This window comes from Lissotriton vulgaris, chromosome 7 (assembly GCF_964263255.1).
Source record: "Lissotriton vulgaris chromosome 7, aLisVul1.2, whole genome shotgun sequence".
NCBI lineage: Eukaryota > Metazoa > Chordata > Amphibia > Caudata > Salamandridae > Lissotriton > Lissotriton vulgaris.
This window is the reverse complement of record NC_141695.1, coordinates 1,266,454,080-1,266,477,358: the sequence shown is the minus strand read 5'-3', so window position 1 is coordinate 1,266,477,358 and position 23,279 is coordinate 1,266,454,080. Positions and strand designations below refer to the sequence as shown.

General features: G+C 45.6%; 1 protein-coding gene across 2 annotated transcripts in view; it reads right to left on the bottom strand.

The window, feature by feature from the left end:
- Positions 1–23,013, bottom strand: part of LOC147703388 (C-terminal-binding protein 2) — a 182,237-nt gene extending 159,224 nt beyond the window's left edge. The window contains exons 1-2 of one of the 2 annotated variants that reach the window (XM_086931830.1): positions 22,859–23,013; positions 10,634–10,731 (exon numbers count right to left, since the gene is read on the bottom strand). Coding sequence is in view for 1 of the 2 variants with exons in the window: in XM_086931829.1 (XP_086787955.1) it covers positions 10,634–10,731; positions 22,859–23,004 (244 nt within the window). In the remaining variant the exon portion in view is untranslated. The remainder of the gene's footprint in view (positions 1–10,633; positions 10,732–22,858) is intronic. The other variant, XM_086931829.1, reaches the window with a different exon arrangement.
- Between the last annotated feature and the right edge of the window lie 266 nt (positions 23,014–23,279).

The following is a 23,279-nucleotide window of genomic DNA, read 5'->3' as shown; positions in this document are numbered from 1 at the left end:
GCATGCCACTCACTAGGCTCACTAAGGATGACACTATCATTTTTTAATTCACATGCTGGCGACACTCACACTGGCATGCGACACTGTGTGTGGTTAGGTTCCGGATTACTGTGTGTGGAATGTACCCTGTTATGATTTGCTTCCTTTTGTCTCCCAATCCAGGCAAATACAGCGCAACACAGGTACATTTTCCTTTTCCATACAATGTTCTGATTCTGGAAAAGACACTGTTGATAGTTGATAAGATTCAAACTCCCTTTTGATATTGGTCCCGAAGAATCGCTAGTCAGAGGACAAGTAGCGAGAAACATGTCGACCCAGTCATACACAAGGTAGCCTAGTCTCGCACAAGGGTACATAATTTCCCTTCGAGTCTAATCTAGATCTCTTAATTGGAGCAAGGGACCACTAGAATAAACCTGATCCTGGTACCCTCAGCCCCATTTTAAACCACCATAACGTCTACACAATCCGGGCCCCACACTTCACCAATACGGCAGTTGGATAAAAGATCTAAGCCAAAGAGCCCCTCTTCGAGGTGTTGCCCGTTGGGTATTGCACCGCTGACCCAACGATGAGCATTGCCGATGATGAAGCATGACATCTGAAAAGGTGTGTGAGGCCACTACATCCAACATATTGGATGCCCATCCATGGGTTTCCCTTGGTCTCCTATGCTACCTACCCAGCCGTTCGAATCTAACACACCCCTCCTTGATTAGGAACAGCCTGGTACCTCATTTTGTTACTGCGCCTAGGAAGATCTTCACCTGTTCTGGTTCCAGCGAGGAATTCCCCCAGTATATTGAGAATACCAGTTCTGTTAGTGTCTCTGTGACCCGCTGTGCATGTTCTTTGCAGAGTTTGTAGGAACTTGCTTTTATTAGCCAGTCGTCGAGGTAGGGGTATACATGAATCCCTTCCCTCCTTAGGTGCGCTGCCACAGCTGCGAGGCACTTGGTGAAGACCCTTGGCGCGGATTTTAGTCCGAAGGCCAGGGCAGTGAACTGGTAGTGTTTTTGTCGATGGCAAATCTCAGTAGATGTTTGTGCTGCCTGTTTATGGGAATGTGTAGGTCAGCGTCTTTTAGGTCTATGGTGGACATAAAGTCTCCGTCCCTTATCTGAGGGATGACTTCTTGTAGGGATGTCATTTTGTATTTTTGGGTTTTTAAGTATCGGTTCAGGAACCGTAGGTCCAGGATGGGTCTTAACGTCTCGTCCACCTTTGGTACGAGGAAGTAGTTAGAGTACACCCCCTTGTTTCTTTCTTTGCATGGTACTGTTTCTATGGCCTCTTTTTGGAGGAGTTCTTGTGCTTCCTCTGAGTAGCGCTAGTTCTTTTCCTGAGCGTGCTTTCTTTTTTGGTTTCCTGTTTGGTGGTTTCTTTTTCAGTTCTATGCAGTATCCGAACTGTATGATGTTCAGTATCCATTTGTCTGTTATTTTCTTCCATTCCTGGAAGAAGTGTTTCAGTCTGCCTCCTACTGGTGTTACATGTTCGTTGACCTTCAGCCCGTATAACCCTTTTTTCTTGGCTCTGCTGTGCCCTTCCCATAGAAGTGTTGTGGGGGTGGGCACGCTTGGTGGTGCGGAGTCACTTTGAGGTGGGTTGCTGGCTCACTCTTCTTTTTTGCCCTCGTCCATTCGCCCTCCCGCAAAAGGACTGGCCCAGATGCTGGTATTGCCAGGTTTCCTTCTGCTGGGCCTTCTGTGCTTGGCTGTCGCCCAGGTAGCTCTGCAGGACTATCTGATGGGACATTCCCGTCTGGTTTCCCCCTCTTCCGTTTGGCCTCCGTGTCGGGGTGCCTCTTTTCATTCCTCTGAATTGCAAGGCCCCCATGGACCTTGCAGTTTCATTTTCCTTTTTGAGTTGGGTGAGTTTCTCATCCACTGGTGCTCCGAACAGGGTTTCACCATTAAAGGGGGTGTTCAGGATGTTATTCTGTACCTCCGGCTTGAGCCTGATATTCTCAGCCAGTCATGCCTTCTCTCTGTGACCCCGATCATGATGGGCCTGCAGAACGGGTCTGCCGCATCCAGGCCTGATTTTAGGCATGAGGTGGCTATATTCTTGCCTTCCTCCACCAGGTGTGTTGCTCTCTGTTGGCATTGCTCAGGGAGGTGTTTGAGCATTTGTCCTACCTCGTCCCAATGTTGGTACGTATGCCTGTTGAGTAGGGCATTAGAGTTGGCAATGCGCCAGTAAACTGCTGCATTCCTCTCCATCTTCCTTCCAGTGAGGTCTATCCTCTTACTCTCGGTCAGGTGGTGGGCCTGAGTTTGTGGGAACGTTGGCTTTTTTTCTGGCTGTTGCTGAGTCAGCTGTGACGGATCCCTGGATGTAGGGGGGATCCTTAGATGAGTGTATTTTTTCTCTGTCCTGGGTGTGACAGACCTACAGCTTGCTGGTTCTTTGAATGCCTCTCTCCCCTGGTCCAGGACATTTGGTAGCATGGGGAGGAATGGACTCCTGGTTTGAGTGGGGAGCAGGGTCTCTATGAGCAAACAGGCTTTTGGTTTTTCTTCCTCCAGTTTCACTCCATAAGCTGTTGCCGCGTTCCTGATGACCAAGTTGTAGATCCCAATGTCATCTGGCGGCAAAGGCCTCGAAGGGTACAGCTCCATGGCCTCTTCTGTTCTTTCGGAGTCGAGGTCCTGCCAATCCAGGTCCTGCGCCACCGAGGATGCAGAGTTCAAACTCATGCGCTGGTCTTCGTCGCCTTCCTCGAAATAGTATATGCCCTCTTCCTCTTGGTGTTCCTGGGGCTCGGGAGTTTTCGGCGGCTCTTCGGTGTCGAACTCCTCCTCATCTTAGACTATAGTCGCCGCCGGCTTAGACGGGATTGTGAACCTCTTCAACCGCTCGTCGAATTCTCTTTTCCTTTGCAGGATGTTATCCATTTCAGCCTTGAGCCTTCTCTTTTTCCCTTTCCATTTCGGTGGCCTGTTCGGCGTCGTGTGTTTCGGACGATCTCTTCGAAGTAGATTTCAAAGAAGCCTTTGGGTCCTTTTCCTTCAGCGTCGAGTGCTCCTTTTTGGGGGCATGCTTCGACGACCTAGGCTTTTCGTGTGTTTTCGCCACCTGGGAGTCCTTTTCAAAGGATCCGCTGGGCTGTTTGTCCCTGGATGCAGCTGCGGCCGTCAAAATTTTCGGCCCCAGTGCTCCTTTCTTGGATTTAAACTGTTATTCGAGAGTCTGACTCAGACTTTCAAGAGTCTGTTGGGACTTTAGGGGGTCGACGTCTCTATCTCTTTTGTAGTTTTCTTAGCGGTCTCTACGACCGTGAAGTCATCTGGTCCCTCGGCGATGTTGTGCTCTTAGTCACTGGAGAGGCCCGAAGCGACGGAGGTTGGCCTTTTCCTTGCATGCTCTGGTTGGCTATCCTCTGCCTCTCTCTAATCCTGAGAGTCTTCGGCGTGAAGACGGGAGCAGGCGTTGCAATCCTTGCTTTTGTGGTCGACCGGCTGGCAGAGGTTGCAAACCGGGTGCTGGTCCTTCTGCGCGTACTTGTGGTGGCAATTGCGGCAGAATTTGAACGGTGTCTTGTCCATTCCTGCGCTCAGGGGGGGGCCCGTGAGCGCATACTCCGTTGGGCGTGGAAGTATTCAAAGTTCTCCTCCTTCTTCGTTGTCCCGGAGGTCTTGTTCCTGGATGTATTCTCCAAACTTTTTCGGTAGACTCAGCTTTTACCTGCTTTTTTTCTCCAAAAACTCTGGAACCTCTCGGTGACGATCCAGACCCAACGGCGGAAAAAAGAACCTGAAGATGGAACTCAAAGGTGGGAGCTTCCGCAGGAAGCGTGCCAACGTCACAGGAAGTACACCAGAAGGTGGGACGTCGACGCCCACCTGAGCTAAGAAAAAAAAAAGCAAAGAAAGAAAAAGACTACAATTCCGGACCCAACCACTAGACTGCGGAATAATGCACAGCATAGTGAATCCAGAAAGATTCACGCTGCAAAAATAAGGTTTTCTTACTCAGACCCTTTACAATATATCCTGCTAGAGCTCTTTTCTTCATTTATTTATCTTTGATGCAGGCTCTAGATGATTATCTCCCCCCACACTTCTTTTGTTTGCCCTAGGTGGGGAGAGGAGTTGGCCTAACGGCTAGGGCAGTTGTAGGAGAGAAGGGTCTGCTTCCTAAGGTTACCCCCTCTTATTGCTGTGATTGTCTGGTTTTTCGACTTTAGTGTGGCTGTGGACCTGCTAATCAGGCCCACAGTCCAGCAGTTCTCTCTGTAAATTGATTCCATGTACTTTAGGTACATACCAGATTGGTTACTGGGTCACCCTTGTGAGCCCCTGTATAGTGTACCATAGGCACCCAGGGCATAGGTGCACCTTAGGCCTACCAGGCGCTGCAGAATGTATTGTGCCACCCCTGGTTTGCCTTCCAAACTGACACCACAGGTCTGTTCACACAGCCTGGGTAAGGTGATGTAATCACCCCTTACTTAGATATAGTACACCTATATCTATATATACCTATAGACACATATACACTTATAAGTCACTCCTATGGCAGGCCTTAACAATCCTGGAGGCAGAGTGCTTGGTTTTATGTGAAAGGGTGCCCTAGCATGTGCAGCTTTTGGAACCATCTCCTTATAGCGGTTCTATGAGATGGCCATACTTAAAGTCTTAAGTGCATTATAATCCTCGCGGTTAATTCTAACTTTGGGTTGGCTTTATCAAAACATGTTGTGTAAGGTGTCAAACACTTTGGAATACCACCCTTCTAGAGGGAGAAGACATGTAGTTACTGGTTTACCCGGTTAAAGTTAAACAGAGCCTCAGCATCACAAAATGGATGCTGCTGCAATAGACACGAGTCTGACCTCCTGTTGCTGGACGATACTCTGGCAGGGGAGGCCTGGACAAAAGGTTTCCTGTCCAAGGAGGTGCTGACACCTCCCCAGACAGGCTTTTGTGTATTGGGGCAGGGAGGGCTGCATTCAGTGAATGCTTTCCATACACTGCCTGGGGCACACAAGGTGCTCCATGCATTTCCCAGTTCAAACCGGTTGCTGGGGCACTCTGCCCCAGCTCTGGCGCGAAACTGGACAAAGGGAAAGAGGTGTAACCACCCCTTCCCATGTCCACCCATAGGAGGGACCTTAAGGGTAGTCCAGACCCTAAACTCTGTATAAGTATAGGAGCCCAGTCACTAGGACTTTAGATTACCCTGGACGAAACTTTATAACTTAAATCCTGGACCTTCGACATTCCATTTCGGCTGGAAGACGGAAGACATCTCCCTTGTGGTCAAGGAGTGACAACCCTATTCAAATAGGCACCAACAGCAACTTTGCCGGTCTGCATTTTCGAGGCTCCCGCCGGATCCGGAGGAATCTGCGACACAGTACACTGACTTCCAGACATCTCGGACACCGACCTTTGCCCACAGCAAAGCTGAGACCTGGGGCGGACACGAGAGACGCGGGACCGGAACTCCTGGACATCCTGCTTTTTGCAAGCTGCACTCACTTCACGAGGTAACTCGAAGTCGTGCATTGGGGTGCTTTATGCCCCAGACCAGAGCACCATTTGCACCGAAGCTCAGAGCCCCTCACTCCACGAGTGACCCGTGGGCCCCGCTTTTGCATTTGAGCTCGACGCATCTTCGCGGTTCCTAGTCCGTTGGCTAGTGAGCCCCCCAAACACTTTCTTTGGAATCTAACTTGCTTTCCTGGTTGCTCTAGTCTTGCTCCAACATCCCTGCAAAGAAGTTACTCAGACCTTGCTGGTCTGCACCGAAGCCAATCTCGACATCCTGCGTGGGTTGCGTTTGCCAAGGCTTGTTATGTCCAGTCCTGATACAGACACTGCAGTCAACTAAATCCTTCGTGGGACAGCTCGAATCCAGCCTCTGGTCGCTGTCGACGCCTCCTGGTTCTCGTGGCTGGAGAGACAAACTTCACATCTTCACCTGAAATCACCCGACATCTGGTGGCATCTTTCTATCGCCGCCCTGCTCACTGGCAAATGACCCAGACACTGTCCCTTCTGCTTTCAGGTTCTACAGATCTTCGATCCACCAGGACACTTTTCCTCTGGTCAGCTGCAGCACTTCTTTGCTGCTCTCCCTTGAAAAAGACGACAAAACCCAGCACGAAAAGACACCTATGCACCAGCTTCCCTGGGTGAGGTAACGAGTACTCCGGTGCTCCCGTGGGTCTTGACTCTCGAAGTGTCCTAGTTTCAAAGGGTTCCATCGCAGTCCATCCAGAAGGGTCCTTAAATTGTAAATTTGTAACTTCTTCGTTTCCCATAGAAAGTCAATGGTAACCCACGGCTGTGTTCAGACATTGCGCGCGTCTCCCGTGGGCCTCCTACTTCCTAACCCTTGGTTGTTTAGAGCAGCCCCAGCGATTCCACAGGCCCCAGGCCTGCTTTCTAATTCTCTTGTGGTTCTTATACCACTATTTTAGTATATGGTTTGTGAGGCCCCTAGGGCATAACGTATACTGTGCAACTTATCATATATTAATTGAGTAAATTGTATAGTACTTTTATCTCTGAACTCAAAGAGTGCAGAGGGGTGGTGTTTAGAATAAATACATTTATATTCGATATATAGCTTGTGTGGTGTCCTTTCATTTGGTACTCAAGGGATTATAATTGGTAAAACAACTTGAATAATACGCTCTCTGAAGTCTTAGCCTGATGACTGCTGGTCCATGCTACCACTATGATAGCTTTCTATAAGGTTGACTTTACAACCTCCATCAATAAGGGTCGATTAGACTGGTGCAAGGTGCCTAGTAGAACTAGTGGACATCATATGCCAGGCTAACTTCTCACAGCGGTCGTCCTCCAATCTGAGGAACTGGGTGAAGTCTTGAAATGCATGGATATGGTTGCACAGTCCCTTGGTGCATGATGAAAATTGATGGAGGAGATACCCAGGCCCTATAGTTGAGCAGACAAGCAACAATAAGGCGAGGTGTCGCTCTTGGTAAAGGAGGATGACCCGGAAAAATCTTGGAATCTTACCAGCCAGGACGGGGTCAGTCAGCCATTCTTCCAGGAATACCTCTACACTGATAGTTCAATGAACCCCACCTTCCGAATGTCATTATGCTAAGAGCTCCCTAAGTCTTTAGCTCACATCTGAAGCCCTTTCATCTTGGCCTGTAGGGTTTGTAGTTCTGGTTGCACCTCTTTCAGTATGGGGTCATGGAGGTCATTGCAGATTCACCTTAGTTCACATGTTGTGAGTTTCTTGTCGTCTGCCCGATTGAAGCGGACCTCAGTGACTGTGACATTCTTAGATTCCAGAAAGCTTTTAGTGTTTAGAATCACTTGGAGAATTTTGGTTGAATTTCCTGGTGTGTTTATGTAGAGTAGAGTCAACTTGCCGAAGTGGACCAAAGACCATCGGCATGGTCCACAGCATTTTCATCACACTGGGGGCGTTATGGTCTTTAGCTTGACAGCACTCCGCCCATCGGTCCACCTAACAACCTAGGGAATATTGTCTGCCCTTGTCCGCCAGGCCCACCATCTACAAAGACGTTCTCCACTGCATTAGGATGACACCCCAAAATCAATGGCAACCAAACCAAGAGTGATGATCAAGTGGGCCTAACTCAGCGACTGTACCCAAGAGAATGCCAGGAGTAACACCCCCTCCCCAACTATGTGCAGTCAAGCATAGTGCAGCCACAACAGGGGATAGAGTCAGGGACACCCTTACTCATGTATTGCACTTGTGCAGAAGCCACTTGCTGAGTGACAATCACAGTGCGATGCATGTGGCCCGCTCCATCCCCGGAGAGGCACCACCATGAATCTCTCGCAGTTGTGGGAGAAAACAGAAGGGCCAGCCAACTAAATCGAGCTCTATCACCTCCTAGAGGGCCACCACAAAGCAAGTTTACATAATTGGTCATGGGCAACCCTTAGGTACAGAAGGAATCTTACTGGCCGTCGTGTCAAAGCTCTTCAGTGGACCCAGCATAGTCACTCAAGGCCCAGTAGTCCCCATCAGTCCTAGCAGGGCAGACAGTCGTTCAACTGCCATCAGGGCTTCGCACAGCACATCACTCACTCCTGATAACGGTCCATGACCCTCTCAGCACGCCCCGGGAAATTCGCTCCTTTGGGCAATCCACCAGTGACCAAGAGGAGGCAGGAGGGAGAGACTGAGCACACCCCTAAAAAAAATATGCCACAAGCCCCCGGGGGACAATGCACTCCCTTTGTGCTCTGCCGTCTCCCCAGCATTGTCAGACAACAGGTCCTCTGCGGCCGTCAGGTTGGACTCTCTGATCCCAGAGGGTCCGTCTGGCATTGCTGCTACGCTGGCAACTGTCACCCAGATCACAAGGCCCCAGTCATTGAGCACAAAAGGAAATTGCTGCAGCACCAAGACACTGCCCAGTATGCAAGTTAGATGCCGGACTAAGCTGGGCCCTGAACAGAGCTTAGCAAAGTGCATTCCATGTAGCAGCCATCTTAGCCACTCCCACACGATAAGAGAACTCTTGCTGCTGTGGTTAACCAGAAAAGGTCTACATTGCACTGCCCAGAAAGGAAAGTAACTGACCCCTTTGCATGAAGGAGTATGGGTAAAAGGACCAGCTGATTTTCTGCAAGGAAGAAGAGAGTCATACAGGAGCGATAGCATTCCTGTTGCCCAGCTAGATAGCTGCTTTTTTTGTGTCAAGCTGTAGTTGGATTCTAACCATAAAAGTCCGGTTCCCAGGTAGGGTTTGAAAAGTCCAGAATGCTTAGCCACGGAAGGGAGGGTGGGCGACGTAGCAATCAAACCCTATTCTGAGGCTTTATTTTCAGCCTCCGGAATCATGAATATACACTTCCCCTCACAAAGCTATAACGCTGGAGTTATTTTTCTAACTTATGCTACAGATGTGAAAGGGACGCCCGCCACTGCCATGAACTAGTTAAAATATGCTCCTTGTAGATGGATACTGTTTTCCCTTGAAAGCTGTACTTTCTTTTAACCACCGTTTACACCATGGGTGCTCGCAAACATTTTCCAAGATGCAACAAAGTTTGGTCTGTGATGTGACCACAGGCTGCAATGATGCTAGCACAGTGGCGGTCAGTATGGCGAGTGTAGGGGGTTGTATGACGTACCACGCATGCCTGATCGTACCATCTATAATACGCATGTGTCATTACCATGCCTGCTTTTACAACGAATATGCTGAAAAAGGCATATGCCTTTTCCACGCAAGCTTTTACCATGAAACTTTTGTTGTAAAGGCTTGGTTGTTCAAGGCATTGTGTGTTCAAAATTAAAAATGTGTGAGAATAATCATTTTGTTAATTTCCTCTCTCTCTTTCAATGGTATGGGCTGTGGCGTGATGGTACGGAGTGCGTTTATAGGGTATAAACGAAATCACACATTCGATCCCGGTATCTGCTACGAACATTCTTTATGTTTCTTATACATTTTTAATGTTTTAGTCTTTAATCATCTTTTATAAAATCTAATAATTATCTACGCATACTATGATTGCATTTTTCCTTTACAACACAAGCACTGCGGGTTTTCCTTTTTGCTATGTCATAGCTCCATCTAGTGGCTGTTTTTCAATAGCGGATGCGTGACAACATTTTTATTAAAACAGGTTAAAGATGCATTTCTTCTAATCGGAAAAAAACATACCTACCCTTACCCCTGATTAAAAAAACGTTTAAAAAACAATTATATATATTTTTTATTAAAAAACTAAAGCATAGCGCCAACCCTAAAGCATGGTGCGATCACAACTTCGAAAACCAACCCTAAACACTAAAGCATAGTGCGAGAAGTCCTTTCAGGCATATACCTTTATCATGCTTTCTTTTTCCACAAATTTCGAGGTAAAACCATGTATGTGGTAATGGCGTATGTGTGGTTATGACAGCGTTGTAGGCGATTTCCCGTGCAGGGAAAGCAAAGCATATACGTCTAGTGGCTGAATTAAACAAAGTGAAAGCAGAATGCCTGGGACTAATCACCGCTTCTCCACCTTGTGTTATCAAACTGTTTCAATTTATTTTCCTTCCTTTTTCTTCATGATTGTATAGGAGGACCTGCACATGTATCACTTAAGGATGTGCACTGTACAAAAGCTTCTCTTGTGTTTGATCTAATAAACTATAATGCTGTTCTTGTAGAATAGGAGACCAGGCCACCTAAAGAGTGCATATAACTGGCTTGCCTCTTAGTTCACTGTGGGCACTGTCATGGTGGAGTTAAGAATTCATGTTTCGGAATTTATGTTTGAAATCTATCACTTTAAAAAAAAACTTCTTAATGCACTGATATAATCTGATGCACTAAGGTGAAATGGTTCTTTCTACATGTGAATAAAATGCACTTTTTTTAAAAACAATTTAATTTTTAAGAGACCATATTGTAATTTTACAGTTTTGCTACAAGATGTCTTTCAAAATGAAGGAGTTTCTACAACTAAGCAGTGCCAAGACAAGCTAGTTACTTCCCTTCTTTAATCTCCAACGAATGTTTAAATAAGAGATTGCCTGTTTAACATCTTTTTAATGTTAGCGCTGAGTTGAGTAAACAGCAGTCCAGTGCTTATGTTGGGGGCCACATGCAAAGGTCAGACGGGCCTCACTTTAAATATTGCTGCTTTCCACCAACACTTACCGTCCTTAATGTCTGCCTTTCTGCTCTGACAAAGGTGATGTTTGTGAACTCCGAACCGTTTATTCCCTTCTGCAGTTAGCCAAATTTGGAACACTATACTGATATACAAAAAAAAAAAACACCACATCAGTATATAATAGTTTAACATTGTCATGTATGACAAAACTGTGGGGAACTGAAGGACGGGGACAGGGCACTCTACACAAAACAGATTGGCATCTAGACCAGGGGAAAACAAATAGTTACTTCAGAAACAAAACATTGGCAACAAAAACATTGACAATTTTATATTTAATCACAAAACCATGTTCAAGAAAACAATTCCAGCAACTCTTGACCTTCAAGCATGCACGAAGGAAGTGATCCAGTACAGGACAGTGAGCTGCAATTTATCAACATGAAAAACTCCCTTTTCATAGCAATATTTCCAAGCAGCTTTCCTAAACTTGATTCAGGGCTTTTAATTGTAACAAAACAGTATTTTCAACCTCGGAATAAGGACACCGCTCTCTGAAACAAAATAGACAGCAATAACTCGCAATAAGAAATGCACATCCCCCTCGAAACAATAAAATACTCAAGCATGACAAGCCATTTGCCATGGAATTATACGAGCTAGCTAAACGGATGGTCTCCTGATAAATTGCTTGCATCGACATTAAAAGAGGTCCATAAAATAATACAATTGATTAGATTTTCTTGGACGTACGGAAATGGAGTAAGCTAGGTGACAATGGTGGTGGAGTGAGGAGAGAGCGACAACAACCCCTTTCTACAACGATTAAAAGAATTAATGACTCTCCCCTTCCCGGTGGCCACTGCGCATGCTAGCACGCAGCTCGTGGCTACTAATAACAGGAGGTACGTGAAATGTGAAGTAGTGGGCTCTTCCCCAACGGAATTAAGGCAGAATACACAATCCTGGCCACTCCTAAGGGTAATCTATATTCTAATTGGGAGGGTGGTGATGTGATACTAGCAGAGCACAAAATGGTATTTGCCAAGTGGAGGAGTAAAGGTGGCACCCAAAAGGATGGTTCAAAGGCGAATGCAAAAAATCAAAGGCAAAGCTCCTCCAAGACATAAAAGAGCATATGCCGACTAGAAGGGGAAACATGGCCATTTACCAGGCTAGCTTAAGAGGAGCAAAAAAGATCTTGGGAAGACAGCATCTAGTCTGACTTACCGGACGCAGGTATAGCTAATGACAAGAAGAAATTCAGGGCTTTAGTCAGCAAGAGTGATGGGAGGTCAGGCAATCCTGCTGAAACTGCTAGCCTACCATTTTGGGAGTCTGAACTCTTCCGTCCACGTCTCTGAGCCTGGCTGTGTGTGTAGGGGCCCACTAGGACAAAGCTTCAGCCCCCCCCCAGTAGTCATCATATAGAGGAAACTGCGCGAGCAGTTGTCTTATTGAAGCACTGGAAAGCTCAGGGGCTTCATATAATTTCTGCAGATGTGTTAAAAATTAGACCCAGGTGTGTGGGTCCCCTATATTAATATGGTTTCTAATGCCATTGAAATGGGAGGGGGTGATCCCTCCATCATGGAAAGGGGCAGAGATTATGCCTCTCTTTAACAAGCACTTGTAGTGCAATAGGTCTTGCATTTGCGAGAGTTTCAGCTATTGGCATTGTAAATGTTAATGCCTTTTTATATATGTGTTTATAAACCTGCAAGCGGTGTTTACCCACTGCTTGCAGGTTTTCTAAACACATAAAAGCCCACACTATTTCTAAAACGGTCACCATGCGCTCTTGGAATGAATTCTATTGTCCAGGGCCTTCCTGCGATGGTTTAAAGGCCTGATGTGCAGTCTACAATGAGAGGACGTCACATCAGCTGGGTTTATAGCGGGCTTCCCGCTATTAAGAAGGAACACAAGCTGGCTCCATCACTCTTACCCCTGCGCTATAATTAGAACGATAACGAATTTGTCGGGACAGGCAGCTTAGGAACAGCAAGGAAAGCCCTTATAATAGATCAATGCTGCGGAGTCAACGAATGGCAAGGAGATGGGGTTAGCACCGGCGACTGACGCGCAGTGTCCCACAGAGGACAGAAGCCACAGCAAACAATTGTTGCAAACAGCCGTATCAGTTTAAAAATGTTAAGTTGCGATCTCGGAACGGTGGTGGGGTGGGCAAACGGGGTAGAAAGTGGGCATGGCATACTGAATGTAGCAAAGCATGTTGTGCCTGCAAGTACGAAACAAGCTGTAGCCATCACGCTTTCACTTTGATGGGAAAAAAGGACCTACACTGAGTAATGAAGGAGACAGTGTCACGCCGCAAGTAAACAATCCAGTCAGGATGGGCCGTCTCAGAAGGAGACAGGGCGGTAACAAAAAAGCCTCACTTTCAACCGGATGCCAGAGTTTACCGTAAAGTATGACGCCAGCCAATGGACGTGGCTTCAAGTCCCCTGCCGAAATCATCTCAATCACAGTAAGACTCAAGGAGCGCATGCGCGCTCCAGCGCTAGGTCTGCGAGACCTAAAAAGGAGAATCCCAGGGTGCCGGCCAACTACTCCCCTAACAGCCCAATTGAAAACCTGCAAAAAATCTTATGCAAGCAAGTGCTAGGGCAGTGGTTGAATTGGGGTGAGGAAAAACACATTCTTTCATGACCATAAGCAGGATTCAGGCAGAAAACCCTTGAGGCTGACCAGGCCTTTTGCTTTCTCCTAGCAAAGTGGAAGGCGGTGGACATGACCAAGGGCGACCTTTACTTGGCATTTATTGACCTCTGCGCCACATTTGAACTTGTGCCTAGACGAAGGCTAAGGAAGATGCTTTGGAGGATGGAGACACCTGTGATTTCATGCACTTGATCCAGTTGCTCCACGAGGGGAATTATGCTAAAGTAAGATGCAGTGTGAAGGGAGAATTAAAGAAGGTTTATACCTGTAAACCAAAGTGTGCACCAGGTGTGTGTACTTGACCCAACCCTCTTCCTCTATATATTAACAACTGTATTCCCTACCTATTAAGTTGTGCCAATGAATCCACAACACTAGCAGGAGTAAAAATACTGGCACTCCTCTTTGGGGACTTGGTGCGGTCCAAAACTAATAGGGGCCTTCAAAACTTTATTGATAGTTTTAACCAATATTGTGGAGACTTTGGTCTAAAAATTAATACACCAAAGACCAAATATATAACTTACACTAAGAGAGGCCGAGCGAGAGTGGTTATTAAGGTGGGACCTGAAACACCGGAAAGGGTAGAAGAATTCAATTATCTGGGTATCAGGCTGGCCGACATGGATTCTTGGGGGACACACATCACCAAGAATACCTTAAGTATAAACCTCAAACTGCAGTCATACATCGATTTGCCAACACAGCAGCCTGGTCTCCTTTCCCTCAGCAATTGAAATTTGCAAGCCACATGCTAAGAGGTGGGGGGGGTGCGTACGATACGGCTCAGTATTATGGTTCCACTGCATAATGAGCCCCTTGAGTACAGCAGAAAATAATTTTCTCAGTGGCATCTTGTGCTTAGGGAAAGCCACGCCATTGGTCCCTCTCCACCTTGATTTGGGGATCAACGAGATATCAGTACAGATAGCATTGAGACCATTATTGTTCTGGGTTCACATTTGGAGCACCCACGAACTGTGCCATTTTAGGGATAGCTTGCAGAAAGTCATTAAGGCCAACGGGGTGGGAAAAATCAGATGGCTCAGGTTGCTTAAAAATGCCTGGATTGAGCTGGGGCTAGAGAACTTTTGGAACGAGCCCCAGTCCGTTTGTCGAGGAGAGGTTCTAAAGTCAAAAAATTGGTCCAAGAGAAAGCTATTAGCAGTAGGGACCATTCATCGATTCGTTGCCCAACGAGTGCTTACCTTCATCACAAATCCTCAAATAAGGCAGAGGAATTCCTAAAAAAAATTCCGCCCTGTGCAGGACTGGTCCCTCTTTCTCCAATTTAGGTATGGGACCCTCCCAGCAGAAGCTTTTACTACTAACTGGGTGAAGCGGAAACAGGGATCTGATCGCTGCTTTATTGAATACATATCAAGAAAACAATGAGCACTTGTTTTTTTGCCTTCTCTCTGTCAATCCCAGAAACAAATGGATGTTTTATTTGTGTAGATCCCTTAGCCTAAAAATTCGAGTTGAAGCTTACAAAAGATGTAATTGTGATACCTCCTCATTTGTGTCTGTATCTAAATTCCTGTACATAGCCTGAATATATAATGTCAAAGCACTAGGGCCAGCACTAGGTCCGGATTGTTTAGGGATAGCTCAAATGGACCCAAAGACACATGGTACCACTGTGGCTCCTTCCCACAATGTTGTTCATAACAAAGTAGTATCCCCTAAAAATTGGAAGGCATCTTGTAACACAGCCAGTGGCCCCTTGCCGTTACGTAGTCCCCAACCAGAGGAATTCATGGAGTTCACCATGTTGGCGGTGAGGACAAAAAAGCATGCACCGTAAAACCGCAAGCAAAAGAATTCACGGAAGAAGAAACCCAGACACAGCCCTCATGTGAACAGCCTCTACTGGAACCTCAGTTGCAGGTAAAAATTGATGGTAATCAACTGACTTCAAGAGGTAGTGTCGGTCGTGATGAACTTTTTGGTTTAAAAAAAAAAAACTAATCAGATGCTGCTGTGGTTCCCAGAATTTAAATCGAGGGGATCGCAAGACATCTTAAACCGGTCAAACATCCTGAAATTGCTCAAAGCCTTGCCAGACCTGGCCCACGTGAAGTCAGATGACTAGAAGACGTCAGCTCACGGACCCCACTTTAGTCACATTATCATCCTCAGCGATCCCGGCTTGGATTTTGGAAAAGAAAAAGCACCTAAAAGCCTGGGGCATCGAAGTCATCTCCTATCACGGAGATAGATATCCTCATGGGCCTGTCTCGAAGCAGGAGCAGTCAAGATTGAGGCGAAGGAAGACCACCAGAAAAGGTTCCGGACTAAGTGATGGTCTGCTCTTGGAACATCAACGGTCTACAGACAAAACTCTCGGATCCAGAATTTATAGGATTCCTGGGATCCTTTGATATCTTAATGTTCCAGGAAATCTGTGCGCAGACTACTAACACTTATCGGCTACAAAGAATACATAAAACCAGCAGAAAGAAAGAGTGCCTACGGAAGGGCAAAAGGGGGCCTGGCAATTTAAATAAACACCATCATAACAAGCAAAACGGTGGAAGTGTTTGTGGACGACCCAAAGATGCTGGTATTAAAACTGGAAAGTTGGGCCAATAATTCTAAAGATCCAATCATCGTTGTCAATCTGTACATCAATCCTAAACAAAAAGTGATATCACCCAGGAGAATAAAAGTTCACTTAGCCAAGTTGAAAGATAGCCATAATAAGGCACATTGGCTAGTTTCTGGAGATTTAAACCTCAACCATTTTAATTGCTCATCTGAAGGAACGTTTGGACGCAGTGGGCCCCCTCCCCGAGCAAGTAAAACCATCAAAAATACAGAGGAACAAGTCAGGAGAAGAACTCAAAGGCCTGTGAATTGGGTCCGATGGCACTAAATGGCCGAAAACCATCTGACATTCCACCTGTCTGGTCAAAGGGTCTGTGGTAACGCGGTTTCAATCAGACTACACCCTTGTTTCAATGCCCCTTTTCAACCAGGTTTCCGACTATAGCATATGCCATTGTGTGAAAAACGTTCACAATCCTCAGGTCATCATAGAGAACGCATCCTTGCACAAACTTGAGGAATTTTGCACGTCGGGAGAAACACTCAGAAAACCAGAAATGCCTGAAATTGAACTCTGGCTCCATCATCTCAATAGCAGAGGATGCAGTCCCAAGCTTACAGGTACTAGCTCAACTAGATCTCAATCCTATAGCGACATGGGAGACTTTTGCCAATAATTTGACCAAAATCCACAGTGGAAACCGCCACAAAAAGGGAAGTCGACTTGATCATGGTAAATCGTCAACTATGCCCGCCCATATTCACAACATAAACACTACGAGCCCAGCGACTACACACCTTCAAAACCTTCGACTCGAAAAGATTCTGACAGATAATTCATAGGAAGGAGAAAGGTCCTTCAGCTGAAAATAACAAATCAGCGAGACAGAATGGGTACATTACCTAAATTCACACTTCAAGAGCAGTTGGATGCTTCAAGCTAGTCCTTACTGTCCTAATAAAACCACTGTGGCACAGCGGATAATCACAGCAACCAAAGTGGAGAAGTTTATCAAAAAGTCCCGGGCGGACTGTGCCCCTGGCCCAAATGGGCTACCACAGGCATTATTCAAACATTTTGCCCCACAATGGGCAGACTTCCTAGCATTAATGTTTAATTTCATTCTGGACAACAATGTTATTCCTGACAGCTGGAGGGACTCCATACTACATTCCATTTTTTAAAAAAAGCTTGGCATGTTCGCCCAGCAAATACAGATTAATAGCATTGATGGATGGTGAGTTAAAATATTTGTCAACGCAGTTATTGCATGATTTGGAATCCTGGTCGCACGACTAAGGAAGAATCCCTTTAAACCAAACCTGCTTCCTAAGGGGCCTAGGTACTTCAACAAATCGTATGACCCCGAGTCTAATCAGGAAAAAAGCAACTGGGACAATTCTTTATTTGTGCTTTGCTGATTTCAAAGCAGCTTTTGATGGTGTCGCTCGGGACAAACTATGGGCAAAGCTTAAGCGATGGGGTATCCCACTGAACATCTTACGAGCAATTAGGCTGGTCTATTCGGATACCTGGATCAGGATTAAAATTGGAGATGGCAAGTGCGTATCATGGAAGGTGCAAACAACTTCTGGCGTAAAACAGGGTTCTGTCCTAGCCCCCTTCCTTTAAAATCAATTTTTGGCTGATCTCTCTATTGAGCTAGACGACCAGAAGGCCCATGCACCGAGCATTGGAGGACAACAAATGTTGCATACCTTTATGCTGACGACGTGGTGATGCTCAGCAATACTCGAATAGGCCTTCAAAGGCTGCTTAATACTCTTAGAGCTTACACTGAAAATAACGACCTGGAAATACATTTTTCGAAAACAAGTGTGATGGTGCGCAATCGTCCTTCTAAGACCAATCAAAAATGGCTTATTAGGGGGGAAACAGAATTGACTAGGTCAGACTCTGTATACCTAGGAGTGAAAAAAGCTGCAAATGGCTCCTTTGATTCCCAGAAGAAGGCGATAAAGGAGTAAGCACAGACTATTAACTATGGCTTCTCGTCACTGGCCAGATGCATTTGAGGCCATGATCTACAGCCCATGGGATCAGTTATGAAAGCCAAATTGTTGCCAACCCTTGCATGTGGATTGGAGATCATGCTGGTGGACGATGCTCTTCTGTTAGATAAATGGATGATAAAAGCTTACAAACATACCTTTAGGCTCTCCAGGTCGGCCTTTCCTGCACAGATCCGGCTAGAATTCCTGAGTGCAAAACAGACACTTGCTAGACAGGCAGCATTCGTCAAGCGTTATCATAACCTGAGAGCAGTAGCTGAAAACACCCTGGCTAATCTAGTCTGGATAGAAATTAACTTGCAACATAGCAATGGTGCACACAAGAAATATTTAGAATACAGCATTATGACGCTTGAATTGGGTGACCTTTGGACCTCTAATACTTCAGCGCAAACCTTTTAGACACTAGTAAATAAAATCAATTAAACTACAAAGTTGGATGGCAGACAAAGAAAGCCTGTCTAGACGGCGTCTTGGGTGGCTGGTGTTGAAATCATATTCCATTTTAAGAGAATCAGCCCTGTTGAACGCACCCTTCCATCAGCAGAACTCATAGCCCAGCCGGCATTGCATACATATCAACCTCGGTCTTGCTTATATGCACCTTAATTACTTATATCAATACACTTAAGGGAACCTGAGCCGTCTGTATGGCAATTACGCATTTTTAGATAACAGGGAAAAGATCAACCCCTGTTTAGCCACTTTATCCAATGTAGTTTCGTATTTGTCATCTCGACTATAATACCTAGGAAGGAAAGTTGAAGCAAGCAAAGGGATTGTGGCAGGATGCCCAGCGGCCGTATTGTGTGATAAATCTGCTTTTAATTCATTTTTCTGGTATTTTTAAACATTATGAATGAACTGTGTGATTTGGTTTATAGTTTTAATTGACTAATTCTAATTTTCTCCTAGGCCCAGAACAAGCAGCTATGCCTTAAATGATTCTGCGCCACCTTGTTTTGGTGGACATTTCAACTGCCTGATGTACTGTATGCGATTTTGCATTTTGAATTTTTTAAATTGCGTTTAATGTGCTTACTGTGTCTTAGTGTTTTACCTAAGTATCTTTGATGATGAGTGATGTCTAGCACTATCAATGAAATGGATGGATGGATGGATACATAAGACAATTGCAACATACTGCTTTCCCAGACCTGTAGTCAAACTACCATCAACGCATTGGCGTTGTCAATCTTGCCTCTTGATGACAGCAACCCTTATTTCGGTTTCTAGGTATGATGTGGTCAAACTCAATCTTTTAGAGTTCTTATGATGGTAGTACTTATACAACAGTATTACATATACAACAGTATTATAATTAAAGAGACTCTGCATTTACAGGATCCTCACGAATGTACAGTTTTATTTTCTTCCATGGTACCCAAATCTGTCTGTGGCACCAGTCTGTTTACTATTAGAGAATAAACACAAGTAAAGGAGAATATCAGTATATGGGCATGTGGAATGCGACTTTTTTTCATTGGATTAAGGGGACCCTTCCTGCGTGTTTTTTTCCTAGTCTACCAGGAGAGCTCCACAAAGACTAGTACACTAGCTCTCCCTTGAATCTCGAAATACACCGTTCCAGTGAAGTCTTTAGTAGGACTGGGTGATAAAAAGCTTTTTCATCGAAAAGCAACTGACTGGAGGTAGCATTCATCTCCATGATTTTTCCAGGAGGTTTCCAGGAGGTTTACAGCTCCGTCTAGGCAGCATTAAGGGGGGTATTTTATGCTGATCCTCTGTAGGTCAGAGGATCAGCAGAAAATAACCCCTGGTTCCGAGAAAGTGGCGTAGCTCGGCCCGAAAAAACGACTCCTCAAAGAAGGCTGCCTCCCAACCACAGGATTTTTGCATGGAACACCGCTAATTAAGATTATGTATATTATTGGATGAAGGTCAATCAGCAACCAAACCAAAAAATAAAAAGAATCACACATGGGGGACAGAAGCAGCAAGAATGTAAAAGTTACTCTTCATTACTCCTCAAATGTGCTGACAAGTTTCTGGTCAGACATCAAGGTGTTTTGCACTTACTGAAGTTCATTCACTTAGTGGTGGCACTAAATGCGTCCACATGGAAAGGCACTGACCCTGCGGGATACAGATTATTTTGTCTCAGACTGGATATCAAAACAATGACTAGATGACAGACCTTTCACCAGTAAAGCTATATCTTTGTGAGCATTTACTTTCAGAGGTTTGCTGTGAAACGTTCTTTAATTTTCCCACACCCAAACTTCTGTATTTTACTTTCCTAAGAACTGGCACGTGATTCATAAATATTCTGTATTGAACTGATGGGTTTTTGAAATACCATATGTTTTCAGAGTGATACCTGGTTAAATGCCTTTGGCAAGATGGAAAGCCTAGCAGTATATATGAGAGCTAAAGGAACGTATCAAGATGAAACCTCAGTATCTTACAGAAAAACGGACACTCAGCAGCTACAACAAATACTCATCAGTTGACAGCAATCAGGTACTTCATTTTCCAACAGTTTGTTTCAATGTTCTTCGAAACTACTAAGAAAGCTAAAAATGCTGGCAACACAAAACATAAATTGACTATGCAAACGATATGCTCCACTTCCATAGCACCCCAGAGAATATCATACCATGTCTCCGGTATTTATTGAGGGACTTTATTAAAATACCCAGACATTACACACGTGGAAGATTCAGATATCTTACTGCTGAACATCTATTTCACAAAGGTGAAGTTGGGTGCCATCACCACCACCACTACTACTACTACTACCACCCACTAAATCGAGCCTCATACAGTGTAATATCTGGACTACTCGCTGGAACAAGTAATAAAGGGATAGACAGAGACGATCCATCAAGTAAAGAACACCATGGAAAGGCTGGAGTTGCCTTTCCCCCATTGAACCATTTGTGGCACCCTAAAATGTGTTATCTGTGTCGTCCAGAGTAAAAGACAAGTGAGCGCATCGACCATCTTTTACAAGAGACAAGACTATGATGGCAGTTCACAAGGACGAAATCACTATGTAGAATGAGAACGTTATTATGTTAATTCTTTCCTCATCCTCTCTGACTGTATCCACGGGGCCCCTGTTTACACTACTCCAACATGCCTTTGCTGTATCAAATGCCAACACAAGCAAAGCACAGCTCGAAACTATTTTGCTTCATCTTAGACAGGCTTTACTACAAAAAAAAAAACACAAAAACACTGTTGGAAGTGGTGGATGATTTGCCTACCATACCTGATGGGGCCTTACGACTAGCTAGCTACCTCTTGAACCACTCGCTATAACGGCTAACAACAAGCGAAAAGGCTGTAAGGATTACACTTCGGGAGTACTTTGTCAACAAAAGATGCTAACATTATTCGAATCTGAATCAGAGGCAATACAATACGTCACTGTACATTGTGGCTTTCAGGCACGGAACTTATTCCTAAAAGGGCTTCTGACAAGAGATACCCGATAACACTGGATTACTTACGGTTCGCCAATCTTTATGGTCACGTGTGGCAGAAACCACCGCAAGGGCTTATTCCACACGGACTGGGTGAAGGACATACGCAAATATTTCTAAAGGAGGGGGGGGGGGGACCACATTCCTGTCTAAAATGTACAAGAAGCATTAATCTTTACTAAAGACATACAGTAAAACGAAATTGTTTGAAGGTGGCGATCATCACTGGAGTATTTTTGTAATTATTTGCTCACTGCTACCACGCTGAAGGGAGGCTAATATGTTCATACTACTAGAGGTAATGGTTAAAACGGTGAGGAAGTATCTGCCGTTCACTGAAATAACTTAAAATTTGGAAGTTAATCTTAATTTAACCTCAGGCGTGTAAAATGCTTTCGAGAACGGGTGAGCGCAAGAGACACTGAACCCCAGTGGCCTTCAGTTTCTAACTGACAACTATTGGGGTTCAGTTACACTTGGGTATCGCCTTGCTGAATGACAAATGGTTTATAGAGCCGAAAGCATGTCGCAGAGCAATCACTGCACTAAAGAGTTGACTCTGCATGTCTAATCAACATGACAGGCTCACCCCGCCTGGGTGGCGAAGGTTTGACAGCAACAAATGCTTTTGACTGTCAACACAGTTACATGGGGAAACACACTTCAGAAATAAACCGCGACGGCCAGGGACCACGATCATGAAGAGTTGCAAGATACCTTATCCATTGGAGACAACCAAAAACGCTTGCAACAGAGTACGTTACACTCACTAGGCATGCACAACAAGGGCGCTGCACCTGCAAGTTTCCTATAATAGAAATGTAAGATTTGTAGCTATAATGAGCAGACAGACTGAATGTTTTCTCATAGAGCCCCTTGATGCCAATTTTGAGGTTAGCAAGTTCTTTAACGAACGTTACGTCTGCCCAATTTATTAGTACTTATTGAGTTTACGGAAGACTGATTATGAACCACATAACTATTATAAAGGCTTGCTCCTCCGCCAACCATGTGTTTTACACCACAGATCTCCCCCTCCAGTGCTTCTATACTAAACCTGGTCACCAACACAATCAATGTCCCCTACAGCTTCTCCAAAACATCTAACCCGTCGCACGACCGGGAATCCTGGTTACCCATCCTCGGTCATCTGGAAGCTCAGTATTGCTGATTATCTCATCTTCTCGGGCATCCTATTATCTATTATCTATGTTCATCTGATAGCCACGGCCCACCGGCACTAGAATCTGTCACATTATCCCCCACGCTGTTGCTGTATTAGGATGCTAAGTAAGCCGTTACTCAATACCAAGACAGCAGTCAACCCACTCTTTTGCTGCCCTCTCGATAATACCGTATTTGGCCCCCTTTATTATATGTGCTCTATCTCCCCGTGCAGCAGGCCTTGGCTGAGACTCCCCTCCCTCGCGCTTCCTCCCCTCAGTTTATCTCCCTAGTGGGGCGCGTTCGGTACCGCGCACTTGCCCCCCCCAGGGGCTCCATTGTCCATCTCGCTCCCACGGTGCCCCAGTCCCTCATCCTCCTCACCTCGGGCCGCGCTCTCGTTCTCCCCCTCCTTCCCTTGGTAACAGGAAGTGACGCGTAAAGCGAACAGAGCGTAGGGCAGCGAGAAAAACTAGAAGGCAAGAGAGGCTCTGGCATACAGAGATGGACGTTGTCAAACGTCCGCGCATGCGCAGAGGAGAGATGTCAGGAGGGAAGAAAAGAGGAGGAGCTTTGCCTGAAGAGAGCGCTAAGCAGCGAGGAGGAGGAGCCGCTAGACAAGAGAGCAAAACCGGACCAGGGGAGGAAGAATTACGGGTGTGGACTCGGGGCGGAGGGCGCTCGTGTAGCCTTGAGGCGGGAAAACAATTATCAGAGATCCATGATATGGGCGGGTCCTTTGTTAATAGCTTGCAGTTGAGGATGACGTCAGCATATACATGCTGATAATCTTTGTGGTATATTG